At 39.8% G+C, this 21,406-nt stretch overlaps 2 protein-coding genes across 11 annotated transcripts in view; both read left to right on the top strand.

Annotated features, from left to right (window-relative positions):
- The window catches only part of LOC127649570 (gastrula zinc finger protein XlCGF57.1-like), a 73,877-nt gene that overhangs the window by 33,400 nt on the left and 19,071 nt on the right, over window positions 1-21,406 (top strand). For 3 of the 9 annotated variants that reach the window (XM_052134734.1, XM_052134736.1, XM_052134739.1), the window contains exon 2: window positions 9,305-9,460. The exons of 4 other annotated variants lie outside the window; for them this stretch is intronic. In XM_052134734.1, the coding sequence (XP_051990694.1) occupies window positions 9,376-9,460 (85 nt within the window). In that variant the 5' untranslated portion in view covers window positions 9,305-9,375. Of the gene's footprint in view, window positions 1-8,686; window positions 8,739-9,304; window positions 9,461-21,406 lie in introns of those variants that run through there. 2 more of the 9 variants (XM_052134735.1, XM_052134741.1) reach the window with 2 other exon arrangements.
- Window positions 1-21,406, top strand: part of LOC127649572 (gastrula zinc finger protein XlCGF8.2DB-like) — a 125,340-nt gene that overhangs the window by 18,799 nt on the left and 85,135 nt on the right. The window lies entirely within an intron of this gene.

The raw sequence follows: 21,406 nt of genomic DNA on the forward strand, positions 1-21,406 counted from the left end.
CCCATAATGACAACATGAAAGAAGTTTGTTTGAAATCTTTGCAAATTTATTAAAAATAAAACCCAAAATAATCACATGTACTTAAGTATTCACAGCCTTTGCCATGACACTCAAAATTGAGCTCAGGTGCATCCTGTTTCTACAACTTAATTGGAGTCCACCTGTGGTAAATTCAGTTGATTGGACATGATTTGGAAAGGCACACACCTGTCTATTTAAGGTCCCACAGTTAACAGTGCATGTCAGAGCACAAACCAATCCATGAAGTCCAAGGAATTGTCTATAGACCTCCGAGACAGGGTTGTATCGAGGCGCGGATCTGGGGAAGGGTACAGAACAATTTCTGCAGCATTGAAGGTCCCATTGAGCACAGTGGTCTCCATAAATAAATGGAAGAAGTTTGGAACAACCAGGACTCTTCCTAGAGCTGGCCGCCCGGCCAAACTGAGCGATCGGGGGAGAAGGGCCATTGTCGGGGAGGTGACCAAGATGTTCACTCCGACAGAGCTCCAGCATTTCTCTGTGGAGAGAGAATAAACTTCCAGAAGAACAACCATCTCTGCAGCACTCCACCAATCAGGCCATTATGTTAGAGTGGCCAGACGGAAGCCACGCCTCAGTAAAAGGCACATGACAGCCCATCTTGTGTTTGCCAAAAGGCACCTGAAGAACTCTGACAATGAGAAACAAAAGATTGAACTCTTTGGCCTGAATGGCAAGCGTCATGTCTGGAGGAAACCAGGCACCGCTCATCACCTGGCCAGTACCATCCCTACAGTGAAGCATGGTGGTGGTAGCATCATGCTGTGGGGATGTTTTTCAGTGGAAGGAACTGGGAGACTAGTCAGGATCGAGGGAAAGATGAATGCAGCAATGTACAGAGACATCCTTGATGAAAACCTGCTCCAGAGCACTCTGGACCTCAGACTGGGGCGAAGGTTCATCTTCCAACAGGACAACAACCCTAAGCATACAGTCAAGATAACAGAGGAGTGGCTATGGGACAACTCTGTGAATGTCCTTGTGTGGCCCAGCCAGAGCCCAGACTTGAACCCGATTGAACATCTCTAGAGAGATCTGAAAATGGCTGTGCACCGACGCTCCCCATCCAACCTGATGGAGCTTGAGAGGTCCTACAAAGAAGAATGGGAGAAACTGCCCAAAAATAGGTGTGCCAAGCTTGTAGCATCATACTCAAAAAGACTTGGGGCTGTAATTGCTGCATGAAGTATTGAGCAAAGGCTGCGAATACTTATGTTCATATTATTTTTTCGTTTTTTATTTTTAATACATTTGCAAAGATTTCAATCAAACTTCTTTCATGTTGTCATGGGGTATTGTTTGTAGAATTTTGAGGAAAATAATGAATTTAATCCATTTTGAAATAAGGCTGTAACATAACAATGTGAAAGAAGTGAAGCGCTGTGAATACTTTCCGGCTGCACTGTATATATGTGTTAGATTTATGTTTAGAATAGTAATAAAGTTTGTCTGTGTTCAAAGAAGACGTGACTGGTATATTTTGATAAATAAACTCATCCCTGTTTCTAAATGATTTTGCTTCAAATCTGTACCTAAATAAGGGTAATATTATTTTCAATAAGCCATGAGAATAATATCAATCTAATAAATTAATCATAATCTCATTTATAATGGTTGTCGAACACAACTAATTCCGTAATACATTTCATTATCTAATATGGTACAATAAGGACAGTTTAATTTAATTCATAGATCACATATTTCAAGATCCTAAATTCCCTTCTAAATTTCACATTTCCTTTATTCCTTATATATAATGGGTGAGAATGAGGTCAATTTTAACTGATCCCGTCCACACCTCTAAATTATATATGTAATACCCTACACTGCTAATCTCCTGGGATTTTCACACACAACAGTCTCTAGAGTTTATTCGAATGGTACCAAAAACATCCATTGAGCGACAGTTCTGTGGATGGTAATGCATTGTTGGCGAGAGAGGTTAACAGAGAATGGCCAGACTGGTTAGAACTGACAAAGTCTCACGGTAACTCAGATAACCACTCTTTACAATTATTGTGAGAAGAATAGTGCTATTCTGAGATGCGGGTTGGCACTGTTTTGGCGACAAGAGGGGAACCAACACAATATTAGGTAGGTGGTTTTAATGCTTTGGCTGTTGTGATGCAATTAGTAATGCTTTAAAACTGTAACGCCAACGATTAAGTGTCTTTGGAGTCCATCAAAAATGGACTGAAGAGATGCAGTGGTTGAAGTGTCATTTGCTGTTTGAAGTGGCACAAGATGCAGTTGGTAGAAGTTTATTCTTGGTGAAGATGATGCGGGCAGTGGTCCTCAAAGTGTTCCTCATTGGCTGGTTAGTGGTCATCGCTGTGTAGGAGTGGTTCTTGAGGCTGAACTCAAAGCTGGGACTTTCAGGTTCTGATAACATTGGGATGGGATCCTGAGATAAAGACAGGGAAACAAATGACAATGTTAACACAGATGATTTTCATTTCATTTTACAGCAGAATAATAAATATGCAATGCAAGTACAGATTGGGGAATAAATTGGGTGCAATACACATGTAAAACAAGCCTTCATTTTTATTTTATTTACAATTTAGTATGGTGCTTTTAAAACTATGGAACATCTTCTTTTACGTACATTTACTGAAAATACCAAACATGTACTCCAAAATTATTGGTCATCTAATCTGTTTGTCCTATGAGTCATGGTTCTAGCTGTGTTACAGCAGTTGCTCAGCAGTCATTCCCCAAAAAGTAAGAATGGTTGAATTAGTAAACATTTTAATTTATAGATCTGGAAAAATTTAATCACTTAAAAATTATTAAGACCTCACCAAACATAACAAAATAATACCCAAACAATGCAAGACACAGACATGAGGAAAAGGAGGGCTATAAATGCACGGAACTAATGAACACAAACAATAAACATTTGGAAACAGTACGGCAGGGATGTAATTGTATTTCCATTGTTGATGTTGACCGCTGAGACTTCTTGTCATTCCATTGGCATAGATGGGTGTTGACGTGATGGAGGAGTCAGGATAGAGGACTTCTGCAAACAACAGACTAGTTGTAAACATATTTCTGTAGTATGCAACATCACTCACTGCTTGGCTGGTTGTATTATGCCAAAAGACTCAGCGCTGCAAAAGTATTTCTAAAGAGTTCGGTAGAACAGATGAAGGATTTTTAGTCACCCATTTATCTGTGCTTTCAACTTTTGTAACATGTGCAGTGTTTTCACAAGCACGATCAAAGATTTTGTCTCTGAGGTAGATTTGATTGTTGACTGGATGTTATAAATGTTTGAATACCTGAGACAGGAGACCTTGCTACTAAATCAGTTGTGGTGTGTAATATACAGTAGGTAGATATTAGGCCTAATCATTGAATTAAAAATGTGTAATAAACATTTTGGGAGCGCTAATTCTTTGTGCTATTTTCATTCCAGCGCAAAGCGCAAGTGGCCGTGGTCGGGAGTGTTTGCGCTATAGTGGGTGTATGTGCACAAACAGCGAGTGTAGTATATGTAAATGAAGTGTCGCAATTTGCTATTTTTGTGAGAAATAGGTCATTGCGATAAGACCTTTGAAAACCACATATTATCTCAGCAGAAAATTTAAAGATCATGCCCAAACTCTGAAAATACAGTAAAATCTCTGTTGTAGGCTCTTGATGAAACAAATACTTGTAGAGATTTGCATTAAACTCTCTTTAGGTCCTGGTTTATTTTTTCAATTATTATTATTATTATACTTAGTTGTATTTATGATTTAATTTGTCTTAGTAACTTTCCACCTTAATTTATTATTCATTTCTACAGAGATTTTTATTTTTCCTTTTATTTGGTTGTAGTTTCCTACTACCTTGTGTGCCCTCTAGTGTAGAATCACCAAAATGGTTATGTCACATTGTCAAGAAAAGAGCAGTTCCCTCTATCCTCAGGTTAGATCGTCGGTGTTCTCGGTCGACGCCCGTGGCATGTTGGATGAGATCCTTCCCTAAGTGCCCCTTGCCCGGAGTTTGGGCGTTTATCGGTTCCCAACCTATCGCGACTTGGCTATGCAATTCAATTCGCCAGGTGCCCATCCCGGTTCCACAGCATTCTCTTCACATCGGCGGAGAACGAGGCGCCGCCGTTCTGAGCATGGAGATTGCCGTGCTTTTACAGCCCTTACTTCATTGTTTCCAAAAAGGTGGTGGGTTGCGCCATATCCTTGACTGGCAAGTCCTGAACCGGGCTTTGCACAAACTCCTGTTCAAGATGCTGTCACAGAAGCACGTTTTGCACCTCAGCCGTTTAGGGCTTTGGTTCAACTGGGAAAAAAGCAAGCTCTCCCGGTTCAGAGCATCTGTTTTCTCAGCATGGAGTTAGACTTGTGTCAATGATTGCGTGCCTCACGAACAAGCGCGCACAGTCGGTGCTGAACTGCCTGAACTTATCCAGGTGGCAAATGTAGGGTATGCAGGTCAGGTTTGGGGAATGTACAATTAATTCCAATGATCGTAATCAATGATTAATCATATGGTGTGACCCAGATACCAATACATATAAAACGCCCCAAAAAGGGCTTATATAGTCCAAGAGTCTGCTTCAAATATATATAGATAATTAAACACAACGAATTATAATTAATTATCGATATACATCATATGCAGACAGGCTATATTAATTTTAATAACACCTTAATGGAATTGACCCGTAGGCTACACGCAACCAGTCAGTTCGATCCGCTCGAACCACTTTATTCGATACTCCTGATCAATTCTCCAGAAGGGTTATTCTTAGTTATAAGCTTATTCATCAAAAGCACGTTAACTTACTTTGATAATATCAGCTCGTAGCTTAAAATCGCACATTAAAGAGGCTTTGCTTTATGACCAACAAACACAGACAATCAAGCGTATAACTGAGTTTAATACAAGGCACTATGATATATCACTACACTTGACAAACAACATTTAACATAGAATAAACATAAAATAAGCAAAGTAAAACACAGTAAGGGAAAGTAAAGAATTATTAGAGGTATGGCAAACTTATTACAACAATTAACCCTTTGAAGACAGCAAGGAAATTACACACTGTGATGCATTTGAATTTCAATGGAATAATACTTGCACAAAAGGACCTTTTGCGTGGCTGAGCAAGGCTGCGTGGGTATCGTGTCCTCGTGGTGTTCTTGAGACGGAGGATTTCGGTTCGGTGTTTCCAGAGTGTGGTTTGCTTTCTGGAAACTCGAGGCGTCTTAGAGGGTGACTGTTGAATAGTTGACGAGCTGTCCGGAGGGTCGCAGAAGATTGGGGAAGACGTGAGAGAGGGTAATATGGCTTGACGAGATCCAGAAGAAGTGAAGTAGGGAAGTAAAAAGAGATGTAAGAAAGCTTGAAGAGATCCGGGAGCGTCCCAGGGGAATAGGTGAGATGAAGTGGGGGCAGCAAAAAAAGATAAGAGTAAGAGAACGAAGAGTAAGAGTGGATGCAATTTATAACCTTAGAAAACGTGTCCCACCTCTCATTGGCTCGACCAATAAGAAGGGTGGAAGTTCCAGGCGGGAATTTGGTTTATTGCTCTTTGTTCTAAGGGTGTGCACCCTGGAGGGGTGGTAGCCAATGAAGAAACTAGGAGATATTCTTGTAATACTAATATGTTGTTGTTATCGACATATCATGTACACAGTCATTTCGATCTTCAAAATACCAAGTTATAGAGACCAAATGTGCCACACATATGATTTCAGTTAACCATAGTATGCAAAGTCTGAAACATTAACCCATTAGAGTTTGCAAGAAAACATAGACCAAACAACAGAAAAGTGAAATCATGAGATGGAACATTAGATACATGTCAATACATTTATCACATGGATATATAGACTATATAGGATTAAAAGGATTAATTTCTCCTTCTCAGTAAGAATTAAGTGAGAGTCAGCAATCTCTGCACATTCCTTTGGAGGTCATAAAATTCACCCTTATTTTGGGCATGAGATGTCCCTTTGTCCCGTCAAGGCTCATTTGCATGACCGGGTTCGGCTTTGGCTTGAATAACGCAAAAGATGGTAAAACATAGCAGAATACAATTCTAAGGTAATCTTATTTTTATATTCAGCTCGGACAAGTCGTAAGGTTTAATTTGATACCAAGAAATGTGTATTTAGTACACTAAAAAGTGGATATACGCTCTCAGGCTATTAAATATACGGCCTCAGAGTTTAAACTCTACAACAAAACAAGTTTCAACCAGTTTTGATCTAACATCAGAAATACACAACATATTAAACGTATTTTCTTAAGAATAAACATTTCTAGGTTTTAACTGAAAGACACACACATTCACTGTTGCCAACTTTTCACGTGCCCTTTTCTCACGTGGTGAAGCACAGGGTGTCACATGTGTGGGGGTTTTTAGAAAGCACCACGAGGATCCTCTGTCAATAGCTGGAGTGTCTCTCTGTCAATAGTTCATTGTACTATCACAGGCTAGCTGGTGCTATTTCGGTGGTCTTACAGGGAGTTCTTTATATTCATGAATCTGCTGAGTTAATGATTATCCTTCATTGATTCCTCCAGACGCTACACAAATGTCGGTCCCACTGAAGTAATTTCAGAGACTCCTGGTGCATATGGCTTCCTCAGCGGCGGTCACGCCTCTCGGGTTGATGCATATTTGACTGCTACTGCGCCGTGGCACACATCACATGGCTCTTACGCCCACTGCTCGCCGCTTTTCGGCCCTTGGACCGACCTTGCATTCCCCATACAGCAAGTGTCCAGGTACGACAGACACCTCCACGACCTCACCAGGACCTCACCTGCGTTGACACATCACTACCTTGAGTTGCTGGCAATACTGCTCGCCCTGCGGAGGCTTCGGCCGTTGATTCAGCATATTATGCGTTCCTCCCAGTGAGCCTACTTGCACAGGTTCTGTTCAAGGTCAGGGAGGACGAGGAGCAGGCTCACTCAGACCTGGTTCCCGGACCTCACACTCCTCGCGACAGCTCCTCCTTGGTGAATTCACCTGAGGAAGGACCTTCTCTCTCAGGGACAGGTCACCCTCTGGCACCCATGCCCAGACCTCTGGAATCTCCATGTCTGGTCCCTGGACATGACGCAGCATACATAACTGGTCTACCGTCCGCTGTGGTTAACATGATCACTCAGGTCAGAGCTCCTTCTACAAGGCAGCTCTACTCCCTTAAGTGGCGTATTTTTGCTAAGTGGTGTTCTTCCTGGAGTGAAGACCCCCAGAGCTGTGCGGTCTGGTCAGTACTTTCCTTCTTGCTAGAAAAGTTGGATGAGCAGCTGTCCCCTTCCACTTTCAAGGTCTATGCAGCTAATATAGCAGCACACCACGATGTGGTTAAAGGTAAGTCCCTCGGTAAGCACGATCTGATCATCAGGTTCCTGAGAGGCTCCAGGAGGCTGAACCCTCTTAGACCGCACCTCTTTCCCTCATGGGACTTCTCTGTGGTCCTCTCAGCCCCCTTCGAGCCCTTCGAGTCAGTTTAGTTAAAAGCAGTCTCTCTGAAGACTGCCCTTCTGACCGCGCTCACTTCCATCAAGAGGGTTGAGGATTGAAGTGTTCCATCAAGAGGGTTGAGGATTGAAGTGTTCTCTGTCAGTGAATGCCTAGAGTTCGGTCTGGAAGACTCTCACGTGATTCTGAGACCTGACCAGGCTATGTGCCCAAGGTTCCCACGACCCTCTTCAGGGATCAAGTGGTGAGTCTAAAAGCACTGCGCCCGGAGGAGGCAGACCCAGCCTAATCGTTGCTTTTTCCGGTGTGTGCTTTGCGCATCTATTTGGATCGCACGCAGAGTTTTAGATGCTCTGAGCAGCTCTTTGTCTGCTTTGGTGGACAGCAGAAAGGGAACACTGTCTCCAAACAGAGGCTTGCCCACTGGATCGTGGACACCATAGTGTTGGCCTACCAGGTCCAGTCAGTGCCCGACCCCTTGTGGGTTATGAGCACATCACGAGAGGTGTGGCATCCTCGTGGGCACTGGCCAATGGCACCTCTTTAGCAGACATATGTAGGGCAGCGGGCTAGGCAACACCCAATACCTTTATGAGATTTTACAATCTCCAGGTTGAGCCGGTCTCATCTGGTGTTCTTTCAGGTGCTGAACAGGTAAGTAAGTTTCGTTACATGGACAGCTGGCCGAGTGTACCACTTGTGCATAAGCCTTTCCCTCCAAGAAGGTGAAGCCATGTGCTCTTCTCTCCCATGCGTGTTCACGACTTTTAAACCCTGGATGTTCTTCCTCCAACCCCTCTGACTCACAAATTCTGCAGAGGAATTAGTGGTCAGATCCAGTACTTGTGCTACATGCCCTGTACCGAGGTAAGTGCTCCACAGGTTTTCAGTTTCCTTGTTAACCTCCTGTGATGTATCTTCCATGGCACGGTCTCCCCTGTGGCAAGGCTGAGGCAAGGCTCTTGGGAGAGCGCATAAACTTCAAATACTTTAGATTTTCCCAACAACTGTTGTTATGTATGCTAGTTTGTTCCATCAGAGATATTCAACAAATAATATAAACTTTCTACTAACACTGCCAACGTTTTATTATTATTATTATTATTATTATTATTATTATTATTATTATTATTATTATATAAGTGAAAGGACTTTTATTGTGTTTATCTTAACCGCCAATTGCGTTCGTGACGTCATTGGGGCTGCGCCGTGAATTCTTTTGTTGTTGTTCTGCAGAAAGGTTTGTGTGTTTCAGAGTTTAATGGGTTTACATTTTTACAAAACATTCTAAATCGATTTTAATGTATTTTAAATGTGTTCCAACAATGTTTTAATATGATTGAGTTCATTTTAATGTTTTAATATTAAATAAGTGTGTCTAGATTATTACCGAATATAAATATCGCCGTAATGTTTTATGTGAAGTTCATGTAGTTGTTCTCGCGTAAATGCAGCAACATATTTGTGTTGTTTTCTGTGCTGCTTTCCACATTTCCACATGAGAAACAGAAAGAATTACGCCAATCTTGATTCATCATTAGAAGTTTTACTTTTAAAGATATTAATAGTACTTATGAAATATATGTATAAAATTGTGTTGTCACAATAACAAAATGATACCAGCAAAATTTCATGATTCTCGGTACAGCAAAAAATATGTAGTTTGCTTTTGAACACACTCGTTAAGCCTGATAAAATGTAAAATTTCTGTGCTGCTTACCACATTTCCACATGAGAAACAGAAAGAATAACGCCACATTTATTTTTCATTCTGTTGATTTTTCCAACATCTTCAATGTAATGAAGAAAACTTTCCAGATACGGAAGAAAAACTCCAGATGAAACGACTGAGATCTGTGTGACAAACTGCTGTAAAGATGGAGTTTATTAAAGAAGAGAGTGAAGACATCAGTATTACACAAACATGTGGAATAAAAACTGAAGATACTGAAGAACAAAGAGGTTTGTATTTATTCTTGATTCATCATTAGAAGTTTCACTTTTATCAATATTTAAGTACTCTTTAACTATAAATCATTGCTTCAGCTATTTTTCTTTAACCCTCCTGTTATATTTGGGGTCAAATTGACTCCACAACAACTTTGTAATCTCTTAAAAATATGATAAATATTTTAGAAAAACTTTTCAGACTTTTCCTAGATTTATTAGACAAACACATAAATATGTACTTCACATGTTTCAGAGTTTTTAAATCCTTGTACACATTTTGACCACAACCTATTTTATGGTAACCTGGAAAAATGTACAAGCTTTAATTAATTAAAATTGTTTTTTTTTTTTTTTACAAAAATAACCAAGTAAAAAAAAAGTAGCTTAAAGATGTCTTTAGCTTAATGCATGTAACTTAGTGCAGCTAGCATTTATATAAAACTCACACATTAAATCAACTTCTACTTAGAGTGGTGTAATAGCTTATTTTAACTTTAATATTCAGGTACGGAGTTCTGTTTGTATGAATAGAAATCTCACATACACTTACAAATGATGTAAACAGCTTGACTTGAATAGTCACAAAATACATTCTATAAAAACTCATTCAAAATTTCTCAATTCCACTTAAAAGTGGCGTAAACAGTTACACTCGAACAGGCCCAAGTTCAACAATAATGAAACGGTTATTAATAGTTCTGTTGTCAGTATCAAAATGCCATTGTGCCATACTGACAACCAGTAAAACTCATGAAAGCATCACACACCGCAGAGATGCATTAAAAAATAAGACAAATCTATTCATAACAAGTTCTAAAACTGCTCCAGTGAGAAATCATTCATATCTATGGTCTTTTACTGTCTTTGAGATTTGCTGTAACACAAATCACTAATTATTAATCAAATGAGTGAAGACGCGGTGCCGTTATTGAAGGTTAAACAGTTATATTTATTATTAGTGGTATTGTGACCAACATTAATCTGATTTAAATTGGGATACTGATGATGAGATATTGACGTCTTTTATTGACACAGAGAGCTCATGTTAATGAGAGTAAAGCTAAAAGTTCTCATGATTGCTCACAGTCTCTTTCACTCAACACAACGTCTGATTGTCACAACTCATGTCATGTTTATTTGTTTTTAAGCCTGTTAGCAGCCTCTATATCCTCTTCCTGTTCACTGTGCAATGAGTCCGAATAACTACCGTAACGACTCTGAATATTAATTTGCCTATTTTCTATACACATGTAATTCTCACACATTTTTAAAACAAACCGGCGTATTCATCTCAATTACAAAATGTCTGAAAGTTTAAATTCCTGAATGCTTAGAATTGCCAACAAGTCACCCTCAAAAGGCCACTCTGTCATGTATAGAATGTATTTTATCACTGAACACTATTATTAGATAATAAAGACTTTACACTCTTGTTGGATGGATCAAATTAAAACAGTATGCTTTTAGTGTGTCTGACAGAGTTGACAGATATTATAAGTTATAAAGTGAATTAAAGTCAATTTTCAGAAAAAAGTGTTTTTTATAAAAACCTGCTCTCTTACATGGTTCGTTAGCTTGAGACCTTTTTCTACAAATATATACATTTCAAATTAATTTAGTATTAAAAAATAAAAACTTGTTTTGTCCCTTATCTCGAGAATCAGTGAAATATGTTTAAAGGAATACTTCTCCCAGAAATTAAATTCTGTCATAATTTACTCATCCTCATTGAAATCCATGTGACTTTCTTTCTTATGCAGGACAAAAAAGGGAAAAATAATAATTTCCCAGGTCTTCATCTCAATTCTCGGTTCATAGAGACTCGCTTTAAATCTTAAAATAGATCCCTAAAGTGTCAAAAGATGTCCATGTGGTTGGTCATATTTCAGTCTCATCAAACCATACTAATTGTTAAATTCATGTTTATGTCACACAAACAATATACAGTATATAGAAATAAGTTAATCTTTTAGCTTTTTGAAGCTTTTTTGAATGGAAAAAATACCCCAAATAGTTCACCGTAAAATGATAATTCTCTTATTTTTACACACCTTTTATCATCTCAAACTCAATTTACTTGTTTTTCTGCAGATCACAAATTTTTTTTTTTATTGATGTAAGATGTGTAATATCCATATAATTTAAGTCAACAGGGTCCAAGACTTCCAAGCTCTAAAAATAACAAAGATTTCATAAAAGCATTTTTTAGTAGTACAGTTTAAGTCAAGGGGTTCAACACTATTAAGCTCCAAAAAGGACTAAAAAGCACCGTAAAGGTAATTAATTTGACTAGAGTGGATGAATCCATGTCTTCTGAAGAGTTATAATCAGCTTTAGGTGTGAAACAGACCAAAATGTTTCTCCTTTTTACTATAAATCTTAACATCTGTAGTCTCCTTGGGGCTGATCATGATTTGAAGCACAATTACACTTCTCGCTTGACGCATGCACAGGAAGTTGTACACACAGAACACTTGGATTAAACCACATCTTAATAGTGTTGAACCCCTTGACTTAAATTGTATGGATATATTCACATCGTAATTCCATTAAAATATCTTAATTTGTGTTCCTCTGAAGAAAAAAAGTCATACAAGTTTGAGATGCATAAGGGGGAGAAAATGATCATTTTGTGCTTTTATCATAACTATTTCTTTAATTGTTCTTGAATTTATTTTTAACAATTTCATATTTTTATTTTAGACCTGATGGAGTTGAAAGAGGAAAGTCAAGATCTGAATGAAGAGGAGAAACATCAGTATCAGATACCTGTTGATGTTATTACTGGTGATCAATCTTTTAGTGGCTCAAAGGCTGAAGAAACCAAATCCAAAAAATCTTTCACTTGTTCTCAGTGTGGAAAGAGTTTCACACATAAAAGAAACTTAATTTATCACATGAGCATTCATGCTGAAAATTACACATGCAATCAGTGTGAAATGAGTTTCAAATGCAAAATATCCCTCCTTAGACACATGGAAGTTCATGCTGGGGTAAAGTCTTTCATATGCAATCAGTGTGGAAACAGTTACAAAGGTGTAAGAGGTCTTGAAAAACACATGATAATTCACACTGGAGTGGAGTGTTACATATGCTATCAGTGTGGAAAGAGCTACACATTGAAACAAAGTTTGTATCGTCACTTGGGACATCACTCTAGGGAGGGGCCCGTAACCTGCCATCAGTGTGGAAAGAGTTTCACAAAAAAGGAAGCCTAAATATCCACATGAGAATTCACATTGGAGAAAAGCCCTTTACCTGCCATCAATGTGGAAAGAGATTCACAAAAAAGGAAGCCTAAAAATCCACCTGAAAATTCACACTGGAGAAAAGCCTTTCACATGTCATCAATGTGGAAAGTGTTTCACAACAAATGGAAGCCTTAACGTCCACATGAGAAATCACACTGGAGAAAAGCCCTTCACATGCCCTCACTGTGGAGAGAGTTTCAAATTAAAAAGATACTTTAATTATCACATTGGAATTCACGCTAGAGAGAAACGTTTTCATGTGCCTTCAGAATCAGAACCAGAAAGTGCTTTGTCAAGGAATGTATCTTCAGTGGCAGAAGCTTCCAGTACACCCAAACCCAAAATAGATTATTCCTCTTGGTTTAGAGAATAAATTCTTTGACAAAGCAATTTCTACATGTAATATTAACATAATGGAGCAACATCATTTTTATATTACCCAATTAACTAGCCTCAAACAATCATCCATGCGATTATCTAATCAGCCAATCATGTTGCAGCAGTGAAGTGCATACAAGCATGCAGGTCAGGAGCTTCAGTTAATTCACATCAACCATCAGAATGGGAAAAAAAATAAACTAACAAATTAATTATTATAGGCTGATGTACCTGATGACTCTACGTCCCGAGAAAGCTCTTGTCTCTTTTTCAGCTCTCTGCTCTCCACTGCTTCATCATCTGCTCTGCTGACTGCTCAGACTTCAGCTGACTCCATGCCATGTGAGGCCCATGGAAACTCAGGACTCGACGTCCCGAGAAGGAGTGAGAAGGCTTTACTTCACAGCTAACCTCACTAATTCATACAGACAGTAAACTTTGGTCATGCAGAGGTCAAAACATCGACAGAACGAATTTTCGACCAAGAACCAAACAACACAAAGAATGCAAGGAAACACCAAAGACACACAAGTACATCTCCAATATTGTGCTCAAAGTGCTGGTGTATTAATGAAATAATTTGGGTAATTCGATTGCAAATCGATGTAGACTCGAAGGATAAATGGTTCTTAAGGTATTGTCAACAGACTCCGTAAAATTAATCTTCACTGTACTGATCAGTTATTTCATATTCTGTCACTTTTCACCAACCTGTCTCATGTACAGAGCATCCGGAAAGTATTCACAGTGCTTCAATTTTTCCACATTTTGTTATATTACAGCCTTATTCTAAAATTGATTAAATTCATTATTTTCCTATAAATTCTACAAACAATACCCCATAATGACAACATGAAAGAAGTTTGTTTGAAATCTTTGCAAATTTATTAAAAATAAAACCCAAAATAATCACATGTACTTAAGTATTCACAGCCTTTGCCATGACACTCAAAATTGAGCTCAGGTGCATCCTGTTTCTACAACTTAATTGGAGTCCACCTGTGGTAAATTCAGTTGATTGGACATGATTTGGAAAGGCACACACCTGTCTATTTAAGGTCCCACAGTTAACAGTGCATGTCAGAGCACAAACCAATCCATGAAGTCCAAGGAATTGTCTATAGACCTCCGAGACAGGGTTGTATCGAGGCGGATCTGGGGAAGGGTACAGAACAATTTCTGCAGCATTGAAGGTCCCATTGAGCACAGTGGTCTCCATAAATAAATGGAAGAAGTTTGGAACAACCAGGACTCTTCCTAGAGCTGGCCGCCCGGCCAAACTGAGCGATCGGGGAGAAGGGCCATTGTCGGGAGGTGACCAAGATGTTCACTCCGACAGAGCTCCAGCATTTCTCTGTGGAGAGAGAATAAACTTCCAGAAGAACAACCATCTCTGCAGCACTCCACCAATCAGGCCATTATGTTAGAGTGGCCAGACGGAAGCTCACGCCTCAGTAAAAGGCACATGACAGCCCATCTTGTGTTTGCCAAAAGGCACCTGAAGAACTCTGACAATGAGAAACAAAAGATTGAACTCTTTGGCCTGAATGGCAAGCGTCATGTCTGGAGGAAACCAGGCACCGCTCATCACCTGGCCAATACCATCCCTACAGTGAAGCATGGTGGTGGTAGCATCATGCTGTGGGGATGTTTTTCAGTGGAAGGAACTGGGAGACTAGTCAGGATCGAGGGAAAGATGAATGCAGCAATGTACAGAGACATCCTTGATGAAAACCTGCTCCAGAGCACTCTGGACCTCAGACTGGGGCGAAGGTTCATCTTCCAACAGGACAACAACCCTAAGCATACAGTCAAGATAACAGAGGAGTGGCTATGGGACAACTCTGTGAATGTCCTTGTGTGGCCCAGCCAGAGCCCAGACTTGAACCCGATTGAACATCTCTAGAGAGATCTGAAAATGGCTGTGCACCGACGCTCCCCATCCAACCTGATGGAGCTTGAGAGGTCCTACAAAGAAGAATGGGAGAAACTGCCCAAAAATAGGTGTGCCAAGCTTGTAGCATCATACTCAAAAAGACTTGGGGCTGTAATTGCTGCATGAAGTATTGAGCAAAGGCTGCGAATACTTATGTTCATATTATTTTTTTCGTTTTTTATTTTTAATACATTTGCAAAGATTTCAATCAAACTTCTTTCATGTTGTCATGGGGTATTGTTTGTAGAATTTTGAGGAAAATAATGAATTTAATCCATTTTGAAATAAGGCTGTAACATAACAATGTGAAAGAAGTGAAGCGCTGTGAATACTTTCCGGCTGCACTGTATATATGTGTTAGATTTATGTTTAGAATAGTAATAAAGTTTGTCTGTGTTCAAAGAAGACGTGACTGGTATATTTTGATAAATAAACTCATCCCTGTTTCTAAATGATTTTGCTTCAAATCTGTACCTAAATAAGGGTAATATTATTTTCAATAAGCCATGAGAATAATATCAATCTAATAAATTAATCATAATCTCATTTATAATGGTTGTCGAACACAACTAATTCCGTAATACATTTCATTATCTAATATGGTACAATAAGGACAGTTTAATTTAATTCATAGATCACATATTTCAAGATCCTAAATTCCCTTCTAAATTTCACATTTCCTTTATTCCTTATATATAATGGGTGAGAATGAGGTCAATTTTAACTGATCCCGTCCACACCTCTAAATTATATATGTAATACCCTACACTGCTAATCTCCTGGGATTTTCACACACAACAGTCTCTAGAGTTTATTCCGAATGGTACCAAAAACATCCATTGAGCGACAGTTCTGTGGATGGTAATGCATTGTTGGCGAGAGAGGTTAACAGAGAATGGCCAGACTGGTTAGAACTGACAAAGTCTACGGTAACTCAGATAACCACTCTTTACAATTATTGTGAGAAGAATAGTGCTATTCTGAGATGCGGGTTGGCACTGTTTTGGCGACAAGAGGGGAACCAACACAATATTAGGTAGGTGGTTTTAATGCTTTGGCTGTTGTGATGCAATTAGTAATGCTTTAAAACTGTAACGCAACGATTAAGTGTCTTTGGAGTCCATCAAAAATGGACTGAAGAGATGCAGTGGTTGAAGTGTCATTTGCTGTTTGAAGTGGCACAAGATGCAGTTGGTAGAAGTTTATTCTTGGTGAAGATGATGCGGGCAGTGGTCCTCAAAGTGTTCCTCATTGGCTGGTTAGTGGTCATCGCTGTGTAGGAGTGGTTCTTGAGGCTGAACTCAAAGCTGGGACTTTCAGGTTCTGATAACATTGGGATGGGATCCTGAGATAAAGACAGGGAAACAAATGACAATGTTAACACAGATGATTTTCATTTCATTTTACAGCAGAATAATAAATATGCAATGCAAGTACAGATTGGGGAATAAATTGGGTGCAATACACATGTAAAACAAGCCTTCATTTTTATTTTATTTACAATTTAGTATGGTGCTTTTAAAACTATGGAACATCTTCTTTTACGTACATTTACTGAAAATACCAAACATGTACTCCAAAATTATTGGTCATCTAATCTGTTTGTCCTATGAGTCATGGTTCTAGCTGTGTTACAGCAGTTGCTCAGCAGTCATTCCCCAAAAAGTAAGAATGGTTGAATTAGTAAACATTTTAATTTATAGATCTGGAAAAATTTAATCACTTAAAAATTATTAAGACCTCACCAAACATAACAAAATAATACCCAAACAATGCAAGACACAGACATGAGGAAAAGGAGGGCTATAAATGCACGGAACTAATGAACACAAACAATAAACATTTGGAAACAGTACGGCAGGGATGTAATTGTATTTCCATTGTTGATGTTGACCGCTGAGACTTCTTGTCATTCCATTGGCATAGATGGGTGTTGACGTGATGGAGGAGTCAGGATAGAGGACTTCTGCAAACAACAGACTAGTTGTAAACATATTTCTGTAGTATGCAACATCACTCACTGCTTGGCTGGTTGTATTATGCCAAAAGACTCAGCGCTGCAAAAGTATTTCTAAAGAGTTCGGTAGAACAGATGAAGGATTTTTAGTCACCCATTTATCTGTGCTTTCAACTTTTGTAACATGTGCAGTGTTTTCACAAGCACGATCAAAGATTTTGTCTCTGAGGTAGATTTGATTGTTGACTGGATGTTATAAATGTTTGAATACCTGAGACAGGAGACCTTGCTACTAAATCAGTTGTGGTGTGTAATATACAGTAGGTAGATATTAGGCCTAATCATTGAATTAAAAATGTGTAATAAACATTTTGGGAGCGCTAATTCTTTGTGCTATTTTCATTCCAGCGCAAAGCGCCAAGTGGCCGTGGTCGGGAGTGTTTGCGCTATAGTGGGTGTATGTGCACAAACAGCGAGTGTAGTATATGTAAATGAAGTGTCGCAATTTGCTATTTTTGTGAGAAATAGGTCATTGCGATAAGACCTTTGAAAACCACATATTATCTCGAGCAAAATTTAAAGATCATGCCCAAACTCTGAAAATACAGTAAAATCTCTGTTGTAGGCTCTTGATGAAACAAATACTTGTAGAGATTTGCATTAAACTCTCTTTAGGTCCTGGTTTATTTTTTCAATTATTATTATTATTATACTTAGTTGTATTTATGATTTAATTTGTCTTAGTAACTTTCCACCTTAATTTATTATTCATTTCTACAGAGATTTTTATTTTTCCTTTTATTTGGTTGTAGTTTCCTACTACCTTGTGTGCCCTCTAGTGTAGAATCACCAAAATGGTTATGTCACATTGTCAAGAAAAGAGCAGTTCCCTCTATCCTCAGGTTAGATCGTCGGTGTTCTCGGTCGACGCCCCGTGGCATGTTGGATGAGATCCTTCCCTAAGTGCCCCTTGCCCGGAGTTTGGGCGTTTATCGGTTCCCAACCTATCGCGACTTGGCTATGCAATTCAATTCGCCAGGTGCCCATCCCGGTTCCACAGCATTCTCTTCACATCGGCGGAGAACGAGAGCGCCGCCGTTCTGAGCATGGAGATTGCCGTGCTTTTACAGCCCTTACTTCATTGTTTCCAAAAAAGGTGGTGGGTTGCGCCATATCCTTGACTGGCAAGTCCTGAACCGGGCTTTGCACAAACTCCTGTTCAAGATGCTGTCACAGAAGCACGTTTTGCACCTCAGCCGTTTAGGGCTTTGGTTCAACTGGGAAAAAAGCAAGCTCTCCCCGGTTCAGAGCATCTGTTTTCTCAGCATGGAGTTAGACTTGTGTCAATGATTGCGTGCCTCACGAACAAGCGCGCACAGTCGGTGCTGAACTGCCTGAACTTATCCAGGTGGCAAATGTAGGGTATGCAGGTCAGGTTTGGGGAATGTACAATTAATTCCAATGATCGTAATCAATGATTAATCATATGGTGTGACCCAGATACCAATACATATAAAACGCCCCAAAAGGGCTTATATAGTCCAAGAGTCTGCTTCAAATATATATAGATAATTAAACACAACGAATTATAATTAATTATCGATATACATCATATGCAGACAGGCTATATTAATTTTAATAACACCTTAATGGAATTGACCCGTAGGCTACACGAACCAGTCAGTTCGATCCACTGAACCACTTTATTCGATACTCCTGATCAATTCTCCAGAAGGGTTATTCTTAGTTATAAGCTTATTCATCAAAAGCACGTTAACTTACTTTGATAATATCAGCTCGTAGCTTAAAATCGCACATTAAAGAGGCTTTGCTTTATGACCAACAAACACAGACAATCAAGCGTATAACTGAGTTTAATACAAGGCACTATGATATATCACTACACTTGACAAACAACATTTAACATAGAATAAACATAAAATAAGCAAAGTAAAACACAGTAAGGGAAAGTAAAGAATTATTAGAGGTATGGCAAACTTATTACAACAATTAACCCTTTGAAGACAGCAAGGAAATTACACACTGTGATGCATTTGAATTTCAATGGAATAATACTTGCACAAAAGGACCTTTTGCGTGGCTGAGCAAGGCTGCGTGGGTATCGTGTCCTCGTGGTGTTCTTGAGACGGAGGATTTCGGTTCGGTGTTTCCAGAGTGTGGTTTGCTTTCTGGAAACTTCGAGGCGTCTTAGAGGGTGACTGTTGAATAGTTGACGAGCGTTCCGGAGGGTCGCAGAAGATTGGGGGAAGACGTGAGAGAGGGTAATATGGCTTGACGAGATCCAGAAGAAGTGAAGTAGGGAAGTAAAAGAGATGTAAGAAAGCTTGAAGAGATCCGGGAGCGTCCCAGGGGAATAGGTGAGATGAAGTGGGGGCAGCAAAAAAAAGATAAGAGTAAGAGAACGAAGAGTAAGAGTGGATGCAATTTATAACCTTAGAAAACGTGTCCCACCTCTCATTGGCTCGACCAATAAGAAGGGTGGAAGTTCCAGGCGGGAATTTGGTTTATTGCTCTTTGTTCTAAGGGTGTGCACCCTGGAGGGGTGGTAGCCAATGAAGAAACTAGGAGATATTCTTGTAATACTAATATGTTGTTGTTATCGACATATCATGTACACAGTCATTTCGATCTTCAAAATACCAAGTTATAGAGACCAAATGTGCCACACATATGATTTCAGTTAACCATAGTATGCAAAGTCTGAAACATTAACCCATTAGAGTTTGCAAGAAAACATAGACCAAACAACAGAAAAGTGAAATCATGAGATGGAACATTAGATACATGTCAATACATTTATCACATGGATATATAGACTATATAGGATTAAAAGGATTAATTTCTCCTTCTCAGTAAGAATTAAGTGAGAGTCAGCAATCTCTGCACATTCCTTTGGAGGTCATAAAATTCACCCTTATTTTGGGCATGAGATGTCCCTTTGTCCCGTCAAGGCTCATTTGCATGACCGGGTTCGGCTTTGGCTTGAATAACGCAAAAGATGGTAAAACATAGCAGAATACAATTCTAAGGTAATCTTATTTTTATATTCAGCTCGGACAAGTCGTAAGGTTTAATTTGATACCAAGAAATGTGTATTTAGTACACTAAAAAGTGGATATACGCTCTCAGGCTATTAAATATACGGCCTCAGAGTTTAAACTCTACAACAAAACAAGTTTCAACCAGTTTTGATCTAACATCAGAAATACACAACATATTAAACGTATTTTCTTAAGAATAAACATTTCTAGGTTTTAACTGAAAGACACACACATTCACTGTTGCCAACTTTTCACGTGCCCTTTTCTCACGTGGTGAAGCACAGGGTGTCACATGTGTGGGGGTTTTTAGAAAGCACCACGAGGATCCTCTGTCAATAGCTGGAGTGTCTCTCTGTCAATAGTTCATTGTACTATCACAGGCTAGCTGGTGCTATTTCGGTGGTCTTACAGGGAGTTCTTTATATTCATGAATCTGCTGAGTTAATGATTATCCTTCATTGATTCCTCCAGACGCTACACAAATGTCGGTCCCACTGAAGTAATTTCAGAGACTCCTGGTGCATATGGCTTCCTCAGCGGCGGTCACGCCTCTCGGGTTGATGCATATTTGACTGCTACTGCGCCGTGGCACACATCACATGGCTCTTACGCCCACTGCTCGCCGCCTTTTCGGCCCTTGGACCGACCTTGCATTCCCCATACAGCAAGTGTCCAGGTACGACAGACACCTCCACGACCTCACCAGGACCTCACCTGCGTTGACACATCACTACCTTGAGTTGCTGGCAATACTGCTCGCCCTGCGGAGGCTTCGGCCGTTGATTCAGCATATTATGCGTTCCTCCCAGTGAGCCTACTTGCACAGGTTCTGTTCAAGGTCAGGGAGGACGAGGAGCAGGCTCACTCAGACCTGGTTCCCGGACCTCACACTCCTCGCGACAGCTCCTCCTTGGTGAATTCACCTGAGGAAGGACCTTCTCTCTCAGGGACAGGTCACCCTCTGGCACCCATGCCCAGACCTCTGGAATCTCCATGTCTGGTCCCTGGACATGACGCAGCATACATAACTGGTCTACCGTCCGCTGTGGTTAACATGATCACTCAGGTCAGAGCTCCTTCTACAAGGCAGCTCTACTCCCTTAAGTGGCGTATTTTTGCTAAGTGGTGTTCTTCCTGGAGTGAAGACCCCCAGAGCTGTGCGGTCTGGTCAGTACTTTCCTTCTTGCTAGAAAAGTTGGATGAGCAGCTGTCCCCTTCCACTTTCAAGGTCTATGCAGCTAATATAGCAGCACACCACGATGTGGTTAAAGGTAAGTCCCTCGGTAAGCACGATCTGATCATCAGGTTCCTGAGAGGCTCCAGGAGGCTGAACCCTCTTAGACCGCACCTCTTTCCCTCATGGGACTTCTCTGT

This window comes from Xyrauchen texanus, chromosome 9 (assembly GCF_025860055.1).
Source record: "Xyrauchen texanus isolate HMW12.3.18 chromosome 9, RBS_HiC_50CHRs, whole genome shotgun sequence".
Taxonomy (NCBI): domain Eukaryota; kingdom Metazoa; phylum Chordata; class Actinopteri; order Cypriniformes; family Catostomidae; genus Xyrauchen; species Xyrauchen texanus.